General features: G+C 35.2%; 4 protein-coding genes and 2 long non-coding RNA genes across 6 annotated transcripts; 2 read left to right on the top strand and 4 right to left on the bottom strand.

The window, feature by feature from the left end:
* Nucleotides 1134-3992, top strand: LOC109124600 (serine/threonine-protein phosphatase 4 regulatory subunit 2-like). The gene is made up of 8 exons (XM_010455585.2): nt 1134-1269; nt 1760-1840; nt 2033-2081; nt 2197-2293; nt 2740-2792; nt 3219-3281; nt 3362-3632; nt 3728-3992. The coding sequence occupies exons 1-8, from the start codon at nt 1175-1177 to the stop codon at nt 3811-3813; spliced, it is 795 nt and encodes a 264-aa protein (XP_010453887.1). The 5' UTR covers nt 1134-1174; the 3' UTR covers nt 3814-3992.
* Nucleotides 4085-6491, bottom strand: LOC104735742 (ADP-ribosylation factor 1-like 2). The gene is made up of 7 exons (XM_010455584.1): nt 6226-6491; nt 5779-5869; nt 5154-5269; nt 4880-4939; nt 4732-4797; nt 4437-4634; nt 4085-4359 (listed from the first exon to the last, which is right to left on the bottom strand). The coding sequence occupies exons 1-6, from the start codon at nt 6280-6282 to the stop codon at nt 4446-4448; spliced, it is 579 nt and encodes a 192-aa protein (XP_010453886.1). The 5' UTR covers nt 6283-6491; the 3' UTR covers nt 4085-4359; nt 4437-4445.
* Nucleotides 6746-8414, bottom strand: LOC104735741. Its single transcript, XR_759489.2, has 2 exons — nt 7669-8414; nt 6746-7034 (listed from the first exon to the last, which is right to left on the bottom strand). It is a non-coding gene; the product is annotated as an uncharacterized LOC104735741 (long non-coding RNA).
* On the top strand, nt 10235-12556 carry LOC104735739 (UDP-glycosyltransferase 78D2-like). Its single transcript, XM_010455583.2, has 2 exons — nt 10235-11377; nt 11529-12556. The coding sequence occupies exons 1-2, from the start codon at nt 10882-10884 to the stop codon at nt 12404-12406; spliced, it is 1374 nt and encodes a 457-aa protein (XP_010453885.1). The 5' UTR covers nt 10235-10881; the 3' UTR covers nt 12407-12556.
* Nucleotides 12359-13922, bottom strand: LOC104735740. The gene is made up of 2 exons (XR_759488.1): nt 13001-13922; nt 12359-12711 (listed from the first exon to the last, which is right to left on the bottom strand). It is a non-coding gene; the product is annotated as an uncharacterized LOC104735740 (long non-coding RNA).
* On the bottom strand, nt 16396-18214 carry LOC104735738 (phenolic glucoside malonyltransferase 1-like). Its single transcript, XM_010455582.2, has one exon. It carries the CDS (start codon nt 18161-18163, stop codon nt 16766-16768), a length of 1398 nt encoding a protein of 465 aa, XP_010453884.1. The 5' UTR covers nt 18164-18214; the 3' UTR covers nt 16396-16765.

The raw sequence follows: 18976 nt of genomic DNA, 5'->3' as shown, positions 1-18976 counted from the left end.
ATGAATGTTAATTTGACATCTTTAGTTTTCCACCATTTTTTTTTGTTTTTTGGGTAAAAGGTTAAGTTTTTTTTTTTTTTTTTGGGTAAAAGGTTAAGTTTTTTTTTTTTTTTTTGGGTAAAAGGTTAAGTTTTTTTTTTTTTTTTTGGGTAAAAGGTTAAGTTTTTTTTTTTTTTTTTGGGTAAAAGGTTAAGTTTTTTTTTTTTTTTTTGGGTAAAAGGTTAAGTTTTTTTTTTTTTTTTTGGGTAAAAGGTTAAGTTTTTTTTTTTTTTTTTGGGTAAAAGGTTAAGTTTTTTTTTTTTTTTTTGGGTAAAAGGTTAAGTTTTTTTTTTTTTTTTTGGGTAAAAGGTTAAGTTTTTTTTTTTTTTTCTAACCTAACTTTAATTAAAATGAAACTATTCTATTAGTATTGGTTGCACAAACAGGAGGAAAAATGATTACAAAAATTGTATCTGATAATAATAATCTAGAAGAACGAGCTAAGGAATCAGTCTTCTCATTGGTCGTCCTTGGGACCTTGGAAAGGATAAAAGAAAACAAAGAGGCACTAAGCACCTGGAAGTGTTGAGAAAGTCAGTCACTCCTTCGGAGATTGCACTATCGAAAGTAACTTTGCAGAATCGTCTCGAACCTCCGACAATCAATTTCTCTGGAAAGAATATACTCCATCGCCCATAACAATGCTTATCTGCATGGAGAAGGGATGCACTGCAATTTAAGTTTTTATACCAATTTTCTGATTTTTTTTTTTCTGTACAACTGATTGAAAAGCAAGAAAGCAAGAAATCCATGGTTTTTTAACACAAAATTTAATTAGTTTGTTAACACACAGAACAAAAAATCCATGGTTTTTACAACTAGAAAAGACCAGAAGAAAATATATCCACTGTAAAAGTCTTACTTAACCTAATATTTTTCTATCTAAACCCTAATAAACCCAGATTAATTTATTTATTAATCACCTTTTCTCGTCTCACGTTTTTTCGCATTTAAAAAAAAAAGGAGCATTTCTAATAAGTAATAACATTGGTTGGGTCGAATCGGATCCGGTCCGGGAAGGGTAGACAAGGGTCGGGTCGGGTTAGAACAAGATTGAGGATCCATTTGAGAATTTTGGGGGCTTTATATTATTCGATAAAATCCGGAGATTAGTCTCTAAAAAGCGAGGCTCAAAATGGAGAATCCATCATCATCGGAACCCGAGATCCCCTCCGTCGCTCCTCCCAGTGACGGCGTTCAACGCCAGGATCCCCAAGTTCTCGAGCAGTCGTATGTTTGCTTTCCTTTTCTTTATAGTCGTTTACTTCAAATCTTTTCACTCTTGCTTGCTCCTGCGCTTTGGATTTTTTTTCTCTCCGATCGTTAATGCTGCTAGTTCATATAGTGTTCCTGAGCTCTACTGTGCAATTCTAGTTTTGTTTTCTTGGATATATCTGCGTTTCGAATCGTTGAAAGGCACTTTTCTACGGTTCAGGATCTAGCTTTGCCCCAGTTTTCAAATTTTTTTGCTTACGAGTGAGTTTATATCTGATTTAAAGTTTATTATGCTGCTCGCATGACCTTATATGTTTAGGAGGAGGATAACGCCAGAAGAACACTACTCAGGTTAATTATGTTTTAGTCTTGCATAGACTGCTCGGTCACGAGTTCTGGCCTTTAGCTTCATACATCTCAAATATCTGATGATTAAGTTTTTTGAGGCGTCAAGTGTCAGTACCCTCATCTCTGTGCTGTTACAGATGCATCTTTCTTTTTGCAGTGGAGCTGACCAGAAAGCAGATATTCCTGAGGAAGAAGTAAAGATCACACTAGAAGCAGTAGCATCTACCGGGAACTTCTGGTAATACCACTTTTTTGAATTGCTATGACTAGGCACTTAAACTGGCATCCTATCTTATCCTTACCGTATTGTTCTATAGAGTTCAATGTAATGATGCATGTGTTTCTTTCTGAGTAGTTCTGGGTTTTGGGGTCTCATCTCTGTTATGCTACATTTAGTTGACTGCTATCTTACTTTGTAATGATACTATAGGCAAGACTGGGAGAAACTAAAGGGAACGATGTCGTCTTGGTTGAAGAAGGTATGTACAGGTATACCATCTATGTGCTTAGAATATATATATATATATATATTACCATTCCTCATCCGTCCTGATTATTTCAATATTTAACTATCTATGTGGTGCATTGTAAAAGGTTCTATCGGAATATCCTGAGGCAAAATTGACGGATGAACAACAAAAGGAAGCCCTAGGAGAAACTTTCTCAGAGCTGGTTAGTCGATTGGATGAAGGTCTATACTCTATAGCTTCTCATTTGTTACTTTCATTGCAAAAAAGAATTGTGTAGATAAGAGTTTGAAAGTGTGAGATGAGGCTTGGCTTAATGTCTTTTTCAATCAGTTTTAATCTCATCATTTATAATCTATCTGTTTTCCTTCTCTGTTCAAAATCGTTACTAAGAAATCTATCGCTGAAACTTCAAGAAAGTAACCTGTGTAAATGAAATGAAATGAAACGGCTTGTCATTGTACACTGTGGGAAATAGGCATACGGTAAGAATTGTTTCAGGGGATTTGCAGTTCAGTTGTATAGGTTGTTTTATGTGTGTTCTGACCATTTCCAGTTTTATTCATGTATTTACAACTTTGAGTGTTCTTGTTTACCCATAGACCTTTAATCTTTTCACCGTTTTAAGTATGTCTAATTGGTTTTCTGTTGCTTTTGTCTTGTTTTGCAGCTCTTCTTAGTTTTGATGAAGGCCCTCCATTTACATTGCAGAGGCTCTGTGAGGTAAGTAGATGCATTTGTTGGTCATGATTTACTTCAGTGTCTGAGATGGGGAGATATCATGTTCTCATTACTCCGTCATGATGAATAATAAAAATCACTTGTTGTGTGGTAGTGTAAGAGGGTAAAATCGGTTGACTCTATACCTTCACTCTGCTATATTCCCCATCCTCGTAGATTTCGAAACAAACTTATTTTCTTGAATTTATTATATATCAGGATTTTCCACGTTTTACAGTTTCTTATCATCTTACAAGTTCAGGAGAAATTAATTGCAATAGTAATTCGTAACTCTTGCAAAAGTTGTAATTGTCAAAGCATGCCATTAAAGTGTCTTCTAAAAATCTGCACCTTATTTTGCTTGAGAGGTTATAAGCTTTTGGTTGAGATCATTACCACAAAGCTTTTTGCTTGGTTTTTGTTTAACAGATCCTTTTGGCTGCAAGGACCATCTACCCAAAGCTCTCGAAACTTTCTCTTGCATTAGAAAAAGTAGGGATTTGAATTTCTTACCCTTGTGACTTTATACTTGAAATACACATTTCTTCATTAGTTTTGTGGAATTTTTGCAGAATCTGTTGGTTACTTCTATGTTAGCCATCAGTAAAGACCCACAATCACAAACCACTGAGCATCCAAATGCAGCAACCACAGACACAAATACGGATGCTGCAAACTGGGCACCAAATGGAATTGAAGCAATGGGAGGCGATAAGGATGAGATAATGACAGAGGTAGACGAAGCAGATGTTGATGACGCAATGACTATTGACATGGAAACAATTGATGAACCATCAGAAACAATAACGACCACGGGTGAGAGTGAGACGCCAGGCGAAAACAGTAAGTGTCTGTTTTTGTTGTTACTTCTATTTTTCAAATCATTTCTTGGGCATGTTTTGGTTTATTTACCGTGAGCTATCAACCATCTTCTGTAGCTACTGCACAACAACCATCGGATTCTGCACAACCACCATCGGATTCAATATCTGCAGAGGAGGGAAATTCGCATGATCAGCTTTGAATACTGATCCCGAATGTAATGCTTGTTCTACGAGAAGAAACTTGCTTTCAGTATATTAGTCTTGAGTAGATTCGTGTTTTGGTGGATTTTTTGGTTTATAAGTAGAAAAGCAAAAATAATTCGTACATCAGAGTTTGGGTTATTTTTGAATTAGTGACAAAAGGGCATCATTTTCAACTTACTTATTTGCTAGAGAGGGTGAGCTTAACCCTCTTTTACATTCTCACGGAAATTGTAACGATGTCAGCAAAAGAAAACAAAAATCATGAAAAAATCGAAGGAATACATTACCTACCAAAATTTTGAACAGACAAAAGGGGAAGATTTTTAGATGATACAAATTTTCATCAACAGAATATACATACAATGAAGCTTTCATGGCAGCATGATCCAAATTTAGAAGTAGCTTAACTGAGTCTAATATTTGCCACCGTGAGAAGATAAATTTTCTTTTCTGAACAAAAATCAATGGAGATACTGGTTTCGTGTTTACATTTTTAATGCCAAGAAGAAGACTTTGGCCATGAAGCATAGTATTAACACACTCTGAAAAGAGAAAAGACATATACAAGATCAAGGGTCATGGGACTGAAAGTTATTGAACTGAAGAGGTCACTTTATACCTGGGAGAGTCAAAAGGAGTGGCCAACCGATGTGAATCCAGCGGCTTTAACATCCTTAAGCGTAGATGATAACCAGTCCAAGCCTTCGTAGAGCCCGTCTCCACGAAGAGCACAAGTTCCTTGTATGTGCCATTTCCTGTTCTTCAGATCAAATAATCCTAACCCTTCGCATACTTCTCTCGGTGACATGGCTCCTCTCTAATATCCAGCAGGGGTTAAAAGAAAGTGAGAATTGAGGGAATAATAAGCACACACGAGAGAAACAAACAAAGACGTAAAGAAAAACTCGAATTACCATGTCCTGTTTGTTTGCAAACACCAGAATGATACTGTTTAGCATGAATGGGTCTTTTATGATCTCCTGAGGAAGTGAGAGAGTGGGTTGAGGCACTATCCAGAGAGTAGTTTACAAAAAAAGTCATTTGCAAATTTTTAAGGTGTACCTGAAATTCTTGCTTTGCTTTCCCGATCCTCTCTCGATCTAAGGAATCCACCACGTATATCTGCAATAGCATTACAGAGTAAACTTATACCACGGTCGATAAAGATTGACGAAGATCTCAAGATTTGGTCAAGCAACATATGATACTGCAACATCTAACCAAATGTAAACATCTGCCAACATGGCAACGGAAAACCAGAAAGTTAAAGTATCTGACTGAAAGCAAAAATCTAAAAGAAGTATATATATATATATATATATATATATATACGTACAAGTCCATCGGTATTATTGAAGTAATGCCTCCAAAGAGGTCTCAGTTTCTCTTGGCCACCAACATCCCAAACTGTAAACATCACATTCTTGTACTGAACTTTCTCAACATTGAATCCTGCGTAACACATTGTTCAAATTGTCAGCAAACATAACCCAAGCAGCAACCACCAAAGGGGAAAATGACAGAAGAATGATCAAACAAAAGTATAATGCCACAAGAACCAATAATAATAATAGGACAAGTATCATAAATGCATAACACAAGAGAAATATGGACACATGAGTCCCTGACAAGGCAAAAGTTGGCAGAGTTTAGAGTATCTTAAGCTATCATGAGATTCGATATTGCAAATATCTACAAATTCTGATATTACCTCTAATCTTACAGAAACTCATTACGGCAAAAACAACTGCATAACTCTTGCAATGTCTAAATAGAATGAATCTAAAAGCAAACACCAAAAGATCTATCTAAAGCTCGTGTACAAAACAAGGAATAAATCCCACTAATTAGCCCAATGAGAACAAGAACAATCACACAGCCAATACAATAACAAAGATTCTGAAATGTTTATAAGAAATGGGGACCAAAAAAAAAAGAAAAAGCAGAGAGCTAATTAATACCAATGGTGGGAACAGTTGACAAAACTTCTCCTATATGAAGCTTATAGAGAATAGTTGTTTTGCCAGCAGCGTCCAGCCCCAGCATAACGACCTGACAATGACATCATCATCATCACCATCACAAAATTGAAAAAAGATTTCAAATTCAATCCTGTTTCCATCAATCATGCCACCACAGCTTACAACAATATATATATATATGATTAGTAAATAAATTTGGCATTTTTTTTTTTCTATGAATCACATCAACAAGTAATGATGGGCCTACAAAAATCTCAAGTACACAAAGAAATAAAACGACGCTAGAGACAGCACAATTAAGATCAAGATCAGACATTGGCCGGCGATATATAAGAACACATAGCAGGAGAGATCCATCCTAACAGGGAAATGATCCACGCGTAGATAGAGATCTTGAGAAAAAGATGGGTAGAGATTTAAAGTTACCCTCATTTCTTGATTGCCGAAGAAAGTATCAAACAGCTTACGAAAAGCTTGACCCATCTCTGATCTCCGATACCAAAAACCTCTCTCCCAAATTCTAACTTTTTTTTTTTCTTTCGTTCTTTTATTTTCTAAGAATTCGCAGAGAAATTGAGACACGGTGAAGAAATTTCCCGAGAGAATTTAGGACCAAGTCTCCCCACAACAACAACAACGTTTTCATTCATACATATTCCAAATTGATCTTCGTTTTTTTTTTTTTCCAAATTTAATATTACTTCCGACAAGCTTTCCATTTTATTATTGGAATAATAGTTATAAATATCGAATAATGAATTTTCATAATCTTTATGGGCTTTGCGGCCCAACTCATATTTTGATTTTGATTTTTTTTTATAGCCTATTTGTCATGAGAAAAAACAGCAATATTAGGGCATCTCCATTGGGAGAATACAATTTTGAGTCTCTTACAATTTTGAAGTAATAAATTATGTACTTTTTTAAAATAAAAACTTTTGAAAAATTAATGAAAATGATCCTCCTCCAATGGTAAAGCTTTTATTGAGGTTCTTATTTTTGAATTAAAAATATTTTAAGTAAAACATAATTTAAAACTCCATAATATACTCTCATTGTTCAAAACTCCATAATATACTCTTCCATAGGAGCCTTCACCGATGAGAGAAGTGGAACCAAAATCATTTGTTGCTTCCTTGAGTTCACTAAAAGGAATAGTAGGCACTTCAATAGGTTGCACCTTCACAATATACCCTTTTGTGCACTTTCAGAGGCTTGGTGCCTTGCATCATTTCCTGCACACCAAAACAGAAGCTTTTCAATAAAGAGACCAATCCCACATGATCATAAACAGGGAAACCAAAACAAGGGGACTTGATACTGTAGAGGAAAGTTTTGATTTTTGCTAAATAAGATCCAACTTTTGATATAGAAGGAAGTAAAAAGAAACAGAAATTAACAAGGAAAGTGTTTGGCAGCATCTTCCAGAAACGAAATAGCCCTAGCAGCATCTTCCAGAAACGAAATAGCCATAACCAAACAGTCAACAAGAAGCAAATCAGTGATAAATCTGGTGAAATCGTCACTAATATAGTTCAGATGATGAAATCGAGAACAGAACAATGAGAATCAAAATAATCTGAAAAAAAGGTTATACCTTTCGAAAATCCAGGTAGAGAGACAAATCAGTAAGAGTGAAAATGTGAGATATGGTAATGGAGAAGAAGAGAATTATATGAAACCCAGCGAAGAAGAGAAAAAGAGAACATTGAGATAATAGACATAAACGTAATCGTCCTTGACTCTTGCAGAAATGTTTCAAAAGTAAAGTTTTCCCCAGTGTTGTGTTATCGAGTAGATCACTAGCAACCTATATTAAATAGAAGATATAGCTACCCACGACCAAGCCCATAGAAAGTGATATGGTACCTGATTCTCTCTTCTTCTTCCTCGTTTTTTTGTATCTCAATCAAAGGAGGACCAGAGAGCGTCTCAATCACGTACTGAGTAAACAAAGACTCTTGAATCCTGTCAAAGTAAGTGCTCATATGGAACGAGGAAGCAAGAACTACGACCAACAGTGTCTGCACAAGCCACAACAAAAACCCAACCAACAAACACACAAACATCTTAGTCACAACACGCAGGGACATGGTCTTTGTTGCTTTAGCCATTTTCTCACCAAACAAGAAATACCAAGCGAGTAAAACAAGTTCTAACCATCAGTAATTCTGCACAGCTTTCATCTTCATTCATGGCTAATTTCGTTAATCCTAATTAAAATCATGCCTACGAACACAAATAAAAAGAGATATTGAAGAACCCTAATTTTCGAAAATCCAAAACCCTAATTTATAAATCGGTATAAAACAAGAATTCAAACAAATAGAAACAAGAAATTAACATCAGATGGAGATTGGTTCATCAAATTCTTGAAAAGCAGTGAAGGAAACGCTTTGATTTGGTGGAGAAGACTCTCAACGAATCAACGGTTCCATATGATGTGTTGTTCTGATTGCTTAATCATCACCCCCGACTGAAGATTGTTTAATCAGAAAGAGCAAAGAACGGAGATTGTTTACTCGCAAATATGAGAATTTGTCGAGTGAAGGAAGTAGGAACGGTGTCGCGAAACAGATGGGGAGAAGAAAGAGAAAGAAGGGAAGAAAAGAAAAAACATTGTTTTTATATTAAAAATAAAACCAATCATATTTCTACACGTATCCAATAAGAGTCGGTCTCAAAGCTAAGAGACAACTCTTCTGTTTTTCATGAGTTTTGATTTATTTTTTGTCCCAAAAAAAAAGAAGAGTCCTCGACTAAATCCTCCCGATGGACTTGCTCTTAGTTAGTTAGTGGATTAATGTTGCCAAACAGAAATAATATGTNGGTTTTTTTTTTTTTTTTTTTTTTTGACGATCCTTAGTATAAGGTATTACATGATATGTTATGTATATTTAAATTCCGCACATAAATCCTTAATAATTTTGACTCCAATAGTGGGAAAATGTTTTCAGCATAAAACGTTTATGGAAGGGATATAAGCTTATAAAAATGTGAGGGGTAAACATATAGTATTTTTAAAAAAATAATCATTTTATTTTTATTCCTACATATGTTCCATGTTACTACTCTCTTAAATGCATTTTGCCATTTTGGTTCAAATCCTCTCTTTTTTTTTTCTTTTTTTTTTGGTAGGACAATACATCCTCATGTTGGTCACACACTAAAGTACTAAAAAATAAGATCGACAAGACTTGACTATTCCAACGTACGTGTGAGATAATATACTGATACAGATCTGCCTTTATGAGAGAACGCTCATGAACCACTAATTTTACCTACCAAAACAGAAAGCTTTTTGGAAGAATCAATCTAGTTACCAATTTTTATTTTATTTCTTGTTCAGTTGTTCTTGTGGTCCCCATTTTCATGTTCAAAGGTAACATATATATATATATATATATATTTCGTTATAATTGTAACATTAATTAACTAGGACAAATCCAGAAGCAGAATGAATGTTTTCTCTCAACAAAGCATATACACAATCAATCCTCTGTCTAGTGTCTACATTCCAAAATGGCCATCTATATATAACGGTCTCTATGCACTGATTGACATTTTTACTAGCCACGACGGTTCGGGATGTGTTGGTAATAAGTAGCAAATGTTTCCTCTTTTTATAAGTAAAGGCTACCATTTAACCCCATCTTCGGGAAGGTGTGGCTGGCCACACTGCTCATAATATTCTTCCTACTATAAAATAAATTCATACAACCGTCACCCCGAAACGTACCAACATTTCATTTCTTAATTTGATACATATTCTATAATAATGTCTTATTTCATATATATATATAAGATTATTTATAAAATGAAACATATCTTCAGTTGAAAAGGAAAAATATAGAAAACAAGGCCATGAATGATAACCATTAAAAAGCGGTTTTTGAGTTGCCTTTTTCAAAAATATATTAAATTCATCAATCAAAACATTTAAAACAAATTTGCGTTTTCCAAAAAAAAACAAAAAAATTCGCGGATTTTGGGACACAATTAACACAAGACCGTGTTTCCATACTAGAAAAGTCTGATATACAGCGGTCCAACAGAAATCTGCAGTGAATAGTTATTTTTTTGATTTTTATTTATTTAAATAAGCTATATATATATATATACATCTTATAAGTCACAACAGTTCTATCCCTCTTTCCCTATTTTCACTCCTCAAATGTGTCACAAATGCAAAACAATCCTTTTAGACAAAAACGACTGTAATAAGAAAACATACATTCTGAAATTAATTTTATGGTAAAAATCAAATAAAACTTTTTTTCTTTTCGTTATAAAATATGATTGTGAACTACAAGAATGAGATGCGTTTTGAAACACTAAGCTGGAGGAAAATAAAGATATCTCCAGAAACTAAAACCCAAAAGAAGGAAATTACACCCAAACAAGGGAAACTTATACAGAAAAACAATCTACAGAACTTGAATGAACCACGAATGAAATAGTCTCAATTAAGCCTAAACAAGAGAACCACGGAGAAGGTAGCACGAATCGCGGAACCTGATAGAGATGAACGCACTAGCTCAAGGAAGACGACTAAACCAACCTTCTAGCAAAACCGGAAGAAACCCAAACAAGTGGGTAAATTGAACCATCCACGATCGTAGCAGAACAAGTTAACCAGACTAACAACCAAATCAAAGAATAAAGGCCACAAAAGTGCTGATACCGGATTGCACGAAAAATCCAACCCGTAAAGTAAGGACCTCTAAATCCAAACATCTAGCCTAAACCAACGATTAGACCGTCCTAAACAAAGAAACACATAAGCGATCAAACAACATAAAAACCAAAGCCAAAGCCAAGTAACTCAACATATCAAATAAAACTTATATAATCGGGTTTTTCTTTGTATTACTGGTCAAAATAATTAATTTGGTAAAGAAAGAGAGAGAGGTACGTATGTAGTCTAATAATACTAATACCAACCACCGGGGGTCACGAGCTTTATACTTGCTCGGTGGCTCATCCTCAACCATTCCCGTGTTCCTCTCTGTTTAATCACTCTCTTTACCCTTTGTCTCCTCTTCAAATACTACTACTTACTAACTTACCAAGTACTCTACCATGGCCAATCCCTCCGAGCCAGCCAGAGACTCTCACGTGTCAGTTCTTGCTTTCCCCTTTGGCACTCACGCCGCTCCTCTCCTCTCCGTCACTCGCCGTCTCGCCTCCGCCTCTCCCTCCACCGTCTTCTCCTTCTTCAGCACCGCTCAATCTAACTCCTCGTTGTTCTCCTCCTCCTCCGATCGTCCGGCGAACATTCAAGTCCACGACATTCCCGACGGTGTTCCGGAAGGATACGTGTTCGCCGGGAAACCACAGGAGGCGATCGAGCTGTTCGTAAAATCGGCGCCGGAGAATTTCAAGAGAGAGATCGCGGCGGCGGAGAAGGAGGCTGGTAAGAAAGTGAATTGCATGCTGACTGATGCGTTTTTCTGGTTCGCGGCTGATATGGCGGCGGAGATGAATGCGTCGTGGGTCGCGTTTTGGACCGCCGGAGCAACCTCTCTCACCGCTCATCTCTACACAGATCTCATCAGAGAAACCATCGGCGTCAAAGGTAAACATATATACAAATACAAAAATATTTGTCCTTAAATCTCATAAATAAATAAATATGCGATTAAAGGAAACTTAGCTAAAAGAGGAAACAGAGGATAGACATTATATGTATTTCTAGTAATAATTCTCGATTAGTGATTAATTTACAGAAGTTGGTGGACGTATGGAGGAGACATTAGGGTTTATTTCAGGAATGGAGAAGATCAGAGTTAAAGACATACCCGAAGGTGTTTCGTTTGGGAATTTAGACTCTGTTTTCTCTAACTTGTTGCACCAAATGGGTCGTGCTTTACCTCGTGCCACTGCGGTTTTCATCAATTCTTTTGAAGAATTGGATCCTACATTTACTGAGAAACTTGGTTCGGAATTCAAACGTTACCTGAACATTGGTCCTCTCGCGTTGTTATCTTCCACACCGCAAAAGGAGGCATTAGTGAACGATCCTCACGGTTGTTTGGCTTGGATGGAGAAGCGACCCCCTGGTTCTGTAGCGTACATTAGCTTTGGTACGGTGATGACACCACCTCCAGGAGAGGTTGCGGCGATAGCAGAAGGATTGGAGTCGAGTAAAGTGCCGTTTGTTTGGTCGCTTAAGAGCATGGTTCATTTACCTAAAGGGTTTTTGGATCGGACGAGAGAGCAAGGGATCGTTGTTCCATGGGCTCAACAAGCGGAACTTCTGAAACTCGAGGCGACGGGTGTGTTTGTGACGCATTGTGGATGGAACTCGGTGTTGGAGAGTGTGTCTGGAGGTGTTCCCATGATTTGTAGGCCCTTCTTTGGTGATCAGAGATTGAACGGGAGAGCGGTGGAGGTTGTGTGGGAGATTGGAATGACGATTACCAATGGACTCTTCACAAAAGATGGGTTTGAGAAGTGTCTGGATCGTGTTTTGGTTCAAGATGATGGTAAGAAGATGAAACGTAATGCTAAGAAGCTTAAAGAAGTAGCACACGAAGCTGTCTCTTCGAAAGGAAGCTCCTCTAGAAATTTCAGAAGATTGTTGGATGCAGTTGTAAACATTTAAATTTATATCGAGTTTGGAAAAATAAACTACAACACTTTCAATTAAGGGTAAGAGTGGAGACCTAGCGCGTTGGACGATTAATGGGAACATGTAAGCGGGACCTTAGAGCATGGGCATTGGTCCCTTAAATATATTAATATTATTTTCAGAGTTTTCTAAGTTTGGTATGAGCATTGGTGTCACTCATAGTTGGTCATTTCGGGTTGACGGGAATGAACAAGAGACCACGACAATCACATTAAGCATTCTTTCTTAAGATCCTCAGCGCCAGAATCTGTGGCCTCTTTAATCTCTCTTTCACATCCCTACACATCAATCAAAAACCACCTGAGTTTTTAAAGCTATCAAACTAAAACCATGGTAGTAACTAAAGTTCTAAAGCTCGATTTCAAAGTTCTCTCGAATCCAAAAAAAAAATCAAAGGATGGGGCTAATCTTTTGAGAAAGCAAATCCGATTTCAGAAATTGGCAAAACAAAAACAGTTTTAAATTTTTCCCAAACAGTTCGTGATTCCATTTGCCTACAAAGAGATGGTTCTTCATCTTCGGAAAAAAGAAAAGTGAACACATGAGGAGGATTAGAGAAACACTTACAGCGATGACATCTCCGTCGCACCAAGGAATCTTATCGCTGCCGGTGAAGAAGGAACCGACGGAGTCAAAGAACTGTCCGACGCTGCTACGTGTAATGGAGGATACAGCAAATTACGTCCCGTTTGGAGGAACGTTTCTTCTATAATCTCTTTATTTCGATTTAACTTTTTAATTTTAATACTGAAGGACGGTGGAAACATACGCTAATGCACTTGCTCTTAGACCATGTGCATTGGACCATTCCATTTGAAAATCGTTCTCATTTTTTTATGAGAAATTCTCATAATAAAAAAAATATTATATTATATGTATATATATTTTTTTTTTGAAGTGATAAACTTATGAAGAAACATCCAATGTACACGCCATTAAGCTATAATAAACTTTTTTTTTTTAAATGGTTTCACTTTCTTCATTGCGGCGTTAACACTAATGATAGATCTAGTGCCCCAAAGTTATGAAATCCCCTTGAAGAGGTTGATTGATTTAAGAGCATGACGATCGGTCAGGTCATTTTTTTTGTGAGTGTCAAAAGAATAAAATTTATAAAAATAAAAAGAATATTCCTAAATTCTAACAGTGCCAAAAGTTTCACATTAAATATGAAAATAAGTGATTATTTTTAAAGTTTATTAGAAAAAGAAAAAATTAACAATATAAACGACAAGATATTTGAAGACTAGGGAACTTTATAGTTTATACCTTTAGTATGCCTTAGAACTTGAAGATTTATATTCGGATTCATACATTCATATAATTGAAATACATTATTAAATAAAATAATATGAATTTTAAAATATTTTCATTTTAAAAAAAAAAGTTTAACTTGATAGAGTAAGATAAATATTAACCATATTAAAAAAGACTAAAATATTTTTCAGTTGATTTAAAAATAAACATTTAAAATATTTTTCTTGATGGCTTTTTATTTAATTCTTCAATTAGATTAAAAATAAAACAAAATTTAAAAGCTTTCAAGTCATATGATCAAATTTTGGGTTTTTTTTAATATTAAAGTGAATGTGTTTAATTATTATATTAACAGCTCTCAACCTATTCCCTTCTTTCTCGATCGGTTTAGTTTAGTGGGCTCCNAATATTAGTTTTATTTTTTTTTTTTTTTTTTTTTTTTTTTTTTTTTTTTTGTATCTGGTTAATGTTCCTTTAATAAATATGAGATGAAAAATAGTGCACCGACGATGTTATTTTAATTTAACATTTTTAAATATTGATGAAGAATATGTGAATGGCTGAAACTCTCTGAATGATGGTCCACTCCAGTACATTCTTTTTTTTTTTTTTCACCTACTCCAGTACATTCTTTTATTTGGGTTTTGCAACGTGAAATACAGATCAACCACAAATTCTACCTACCAAAACAATAAATATAATTATTCTACAACTAATATTTTATATATAATTAATTTTATTTTTTGATAAAACATTATATCATATTGTCATTATAAATAAATGTTTCAAAAACAAATTAGTAATAATTGTTAAATGTAAAATATATATTAATATATACAATTGAATCATTTTATAAAAATGACACACATTAATAATTTCAAAATTTTAATAACTAATTAAACTAAACAATTAAAATTGTATATCTAATTTACCATATTAATTTACCATTGATCATTAAATTTCACATCTCATATTTGTTTGATTCTAATATTGAGAAATAAATAAAGCATCACATAATCCATATAAAACTTTTATTCTCGTATATATTATGAGAAAAATTTTAAAACGAAAAAAATTTACATCCAATATGAAGATAATCATTTTTTTTACATGAAAACCCTATCTATTAAACTATAAAAATTGAAAATTTGCGAGGAAGACCCATTCTGAAACCGTCTGGCTTACATAGTTACATGGAAAAAACATAATCTATGCTCTTGCATAGATCACAAGTCTATAAACATATATTATCTCCATGTGAAATATATCTAACACTAAAATATAAAAAGAGTCACGTGGAATATACCAATTTTTCGTGGTAGTACAAAAAATTATTATATAAAAAGAACAAAATAAAGAAAAAAATATTCAACGAGTAGGAAAATTTATAATTATTACGCATTGAAATTTGAGTAATTATATTCAGTGTCATCTATTTCTTTAGTTGAAATGCATAATTAAATATAACTAATATTATGACAGGTGCATACGCACGGTAATATATATTGTAATTATAAAAGATGAAAAATAAGATATTATTGAAGCTTCAGAAAGCTTACAGATAATAATCAATGCTAGTTTAGATGTATCGAAGTTATATATGAACAGAAAACAAATCAAATATATATATAGATCAAATTAATAAAAATAGTTTGTTTAGAAACCTCATTAGTTTATTTTTTAAAAATAATATCTGGTTTTCAGAACAAACAAAAATTAAGAACATTACTGAAAAATCACAAATAATAACAGAATATACTAACTGGATTTTCTCTTAAATTTAAAAGAGTAATGCATTTAATTACATATCACCTACATATGTAAATCGAAACAAAAATATTTGGTTGCCAAACTATAAAAGCTTAAGGAAGTTGTTGCTAACCTTTTCTTCCAGGACATGTGTAGTTCTCTATTCTTTTTTGTGTAGAAGGATTTCTCGAGCACTTGTTGCTCCTTATTCTTTCCTAAATGCATTTAGGATTATATTTTTAACTATTAAATTTAATAATAAAAAGGTTTCATGGCATTTTTAACCTGTACACACCAAAGAAGAGACTGTTAGTCACGATTCACCAAAAGTGTGAGATTTAATATAAATATTGAGAAATGAATTTGAAGATAAACATAATCTGTCAGTACTTTTCACCTTCATGCTTGAAAGAAAGAAATTATGATAGGATGCTCTTTTAACAGATAAGAAATTTGTAGAAAACTATAAACTGCATATATGATTTAAGAAAAGAAAAGAAAAAAGCGTAAGAGCAAGAAATGAAGAGCAAACAGTTCATCGTCATTTATATTAATAGAGAGAGATATTAAACAGTTTCAAAAATATAGGAATCGTGGTGTGAAAATTTTGGGATTTTTTAGCATTTTGTTTTTTTCACTAGAAGGTAATTTTAAACCACCCACGTTTCATTTTAAAAAACAACAAATGGAAAAAAATATAAAACCTAAAATATTTGCTTTTCTTTATTTCTTCCATTTAATTTTATTATTTTTTTAATTTTAATTAAATTGCCATGTGTCAGATTTTTATCTGCCAAGTGACTTGTGCTTTATAAGATAAAGGATAAGATGATTATTAAGTGACGTGGGTGGTTTAAAATTAAGGCATTTTTATCTGCCAAGACAGCTCAATGTGAAGTCACATGGAATGAAGTGACGTGGTGAACATTGGTGTCTTATTGAGAAGATCCAAGAAGTGAGAGCTCAACCAATCATGTTTTAAGCTCATAACAACAAGTCATTTATAAGCAGCTGGGTAAACCTCAAAGTGCATCAGAGCAAAAGAAGGGAATCGTGGAGTAATGCAACATAACAGAAATATGCTTAGCAGCTGAGTAAACTTGAGGTACAACAGAGTATAAAATAGAGCATACAACAGGTAGCAGTTGTGTGATGCAACAGAGCAGAAACAAGTAGTAGAAAGAGAGAATAAATGCACAGCTACAAAGCCTACAATCGAATCTTCCGCTTCGATTGACTTAGTGTACATGTTTGGACGTTGTTGGAGACGAAGAAGCTTAGCCTTATATCACCTTTTTCTTTTTCTTGTGAAGAAAGAAAAATGATTTAATTTTTTAGGCCGTTATGAAGCAAATCAATGAGAAGATCCATTTCATGTTTCTTGAGAGAGAAGCCAACCTCCACACCACCATTTCCATCTCTGCTCTCTGCCATGGAAATCGCTTCGCTTTGATCAATCGACACAACCACCACTTTCTCCGGTCTGCCCCACCCGAAATCCAACCCGTATACTCCAAACCGGGTCGAACCTGAAACGGAGAGAAGTAGTGCTCCTGGTGGAATAGTCGCAAATGCTTCCAAAAGCTCTGGAGTCTTCCATGCTACACTCTCGTCCAATGCCTCAACCGAATCACTAACTAATGTCGCAGCAGCCAAAAACCCTTCTTCACTCATAAACGTCTCTGCCTTTATGGGCGTTTTAAAACAAGCAGAAATGCAATTGCCAAAATAAGTCGATGGAACCGGTGGATCCATGAGGCTTCGACAATCCACCGCAAATCCGTACCCGACTAGTCTCTCCTGATCACCGCCTTTGGCTTTGATTAAAGCCGTCCATGCGTACGAGAAAACTACCACAAATGTCGATAAGCGAAGCTCCTTCGTTGCTAAGGAGGAAACAGATGATTCTCTCTTGAGTCGCTCTCTAAGCTTCTCAACATCTTCTCTAGTGAGACTGAGAGTGTATCGAGTCACGTCAGTACCGACCTCCCCCGACGGCAGAAGCTTTAAGCTTTTGGGATTTTCGGGTTCTTTACCGCCGCTGAACATTTTGGCTAATGAGTGCCAAACGTTTAAGACCTCTGTATCCAAATCCCTTGGACTTTTTATGACGGCACGATCGTAAAATGGGGTTAGATCCTGTGGTAGGGAAGTGTGTGCGGCTTCTTCTTCTTTGCATTTGCGAGCCCAGGATTTGAGAAACATGGTTGTCGTTTTTCCATCCAAAACTGCATGGTGTACGTTTACGCCAATGCAAAACCCTTGGTTTGGAAATAACGTGACTTGAAACGACACGGCGGAGGCTGACTCGTCGGAGACACTTAACTCGGGGACTAACGGGTATAATTCAATGGAGAAGAACGGTAAGTTGCCGGATAAACTAGAGAAATCAGCTGTTGACTCGGCGACGGTGAATGAGACGGCGTCATTTGGAGAGAAGATGATGCTCGGTTTGGGGTCTAGTTGTTCCCAAACGAGTTTGCCAGCCAGTGGGAGATAGTGGGAGAGGGATGAGGAGAGAGAGGCTTTGAGCTTGGGGACGATGACTGACTCGAAGACATTGCGAGTTGCGTCGGTGAGTCTATAGAAGATGACTCGTTTAACCGTGTGGAGTTTGTACCATTGAAGGTCGAAGAAGGTGAGTGGGAGAGTGAGGGACTCAGACGAGTCAAAGTTCGAAGGGGTGACTCGTGCTACCTCGATGATATTAAGTGATGAAGCCATTTCTTTGCTCACTATTGTGTGTTATGTTATGAGTTCTCTCATGTGATCATCATATTCGTATTATATATACAGCTGAAAAATTCAAATTTAATTAAAAAATATTAAAAAAATTATATAGCATATGAGACGTGTAATTTCATTGTGGATCGTACAATTTCATGGACTGTAATCCTACACTGAAACGATAATAACATCGGATAGGGAGTCTTTTTTTTTTTTTTATGTCGGCACATTAAAAGCTTTTCTTGCACATTAGAAGTTTGATATAAAGTAGTTCTAAGTGCAATTCACCCCATTAAATACTATTGTGAAAACGAGATGACAAGATTTAGATGAATAAAGGAATAACATGGCTTCATTAATTTGATATGGGGTTATTATCTTTTCAGTATAAGAAGAGGTTGGTCATTTGAATCCAATAATAGATCGATACTAGGCCAGTTTAATATGCACTTCCTTGTAAACAACGCATATTGAAGTTGAGGCGGGAGCTTGTCAAGATGATGAAGACATATTGAAGTTAGGCTCGATCGATCTCTAGTTTGTCTCCATATTGAAGTTAGCGTTATTGGTTATTTTTAGCAATGCTGGCTAGCTTTTCTCCGGCAACAATGTCTCCTATGCACCATTGGCTGGCTTTGATTTCGTCTATCTCGACTTCATCAGCAAGGTTGTAAGATCTTTCTTCTAATCATGCTTGGAAACTTGTTGATTTGAAGATCAAGGAAGTTTTAGTGTTGACTGGAACTCTTCCAAGTCAGAAAAGTTGCTGGTTGTTCACAGTTCAACATCTGATGGTCTTTTTTTAAATAT

The sequence above is a fragment of the Camelina sativa genome, chromosome 13 (assembly GCF_000633955.1).
Source record: "Camelina sativa cultivar DH55 chromosome 13, Cs, whole genome shotgun sequence".
NCBI classification, from domain to species: domain Eukaryota; kingdom Viridiplantae; phylum Streptophyta; class Magnoliopsida; order Brassicales; family Brassicaceae; genus Camelina; species Camelina sativa.
This window is presented reverse-complemented; position numbering and strand designations above follow the sequence as displayed.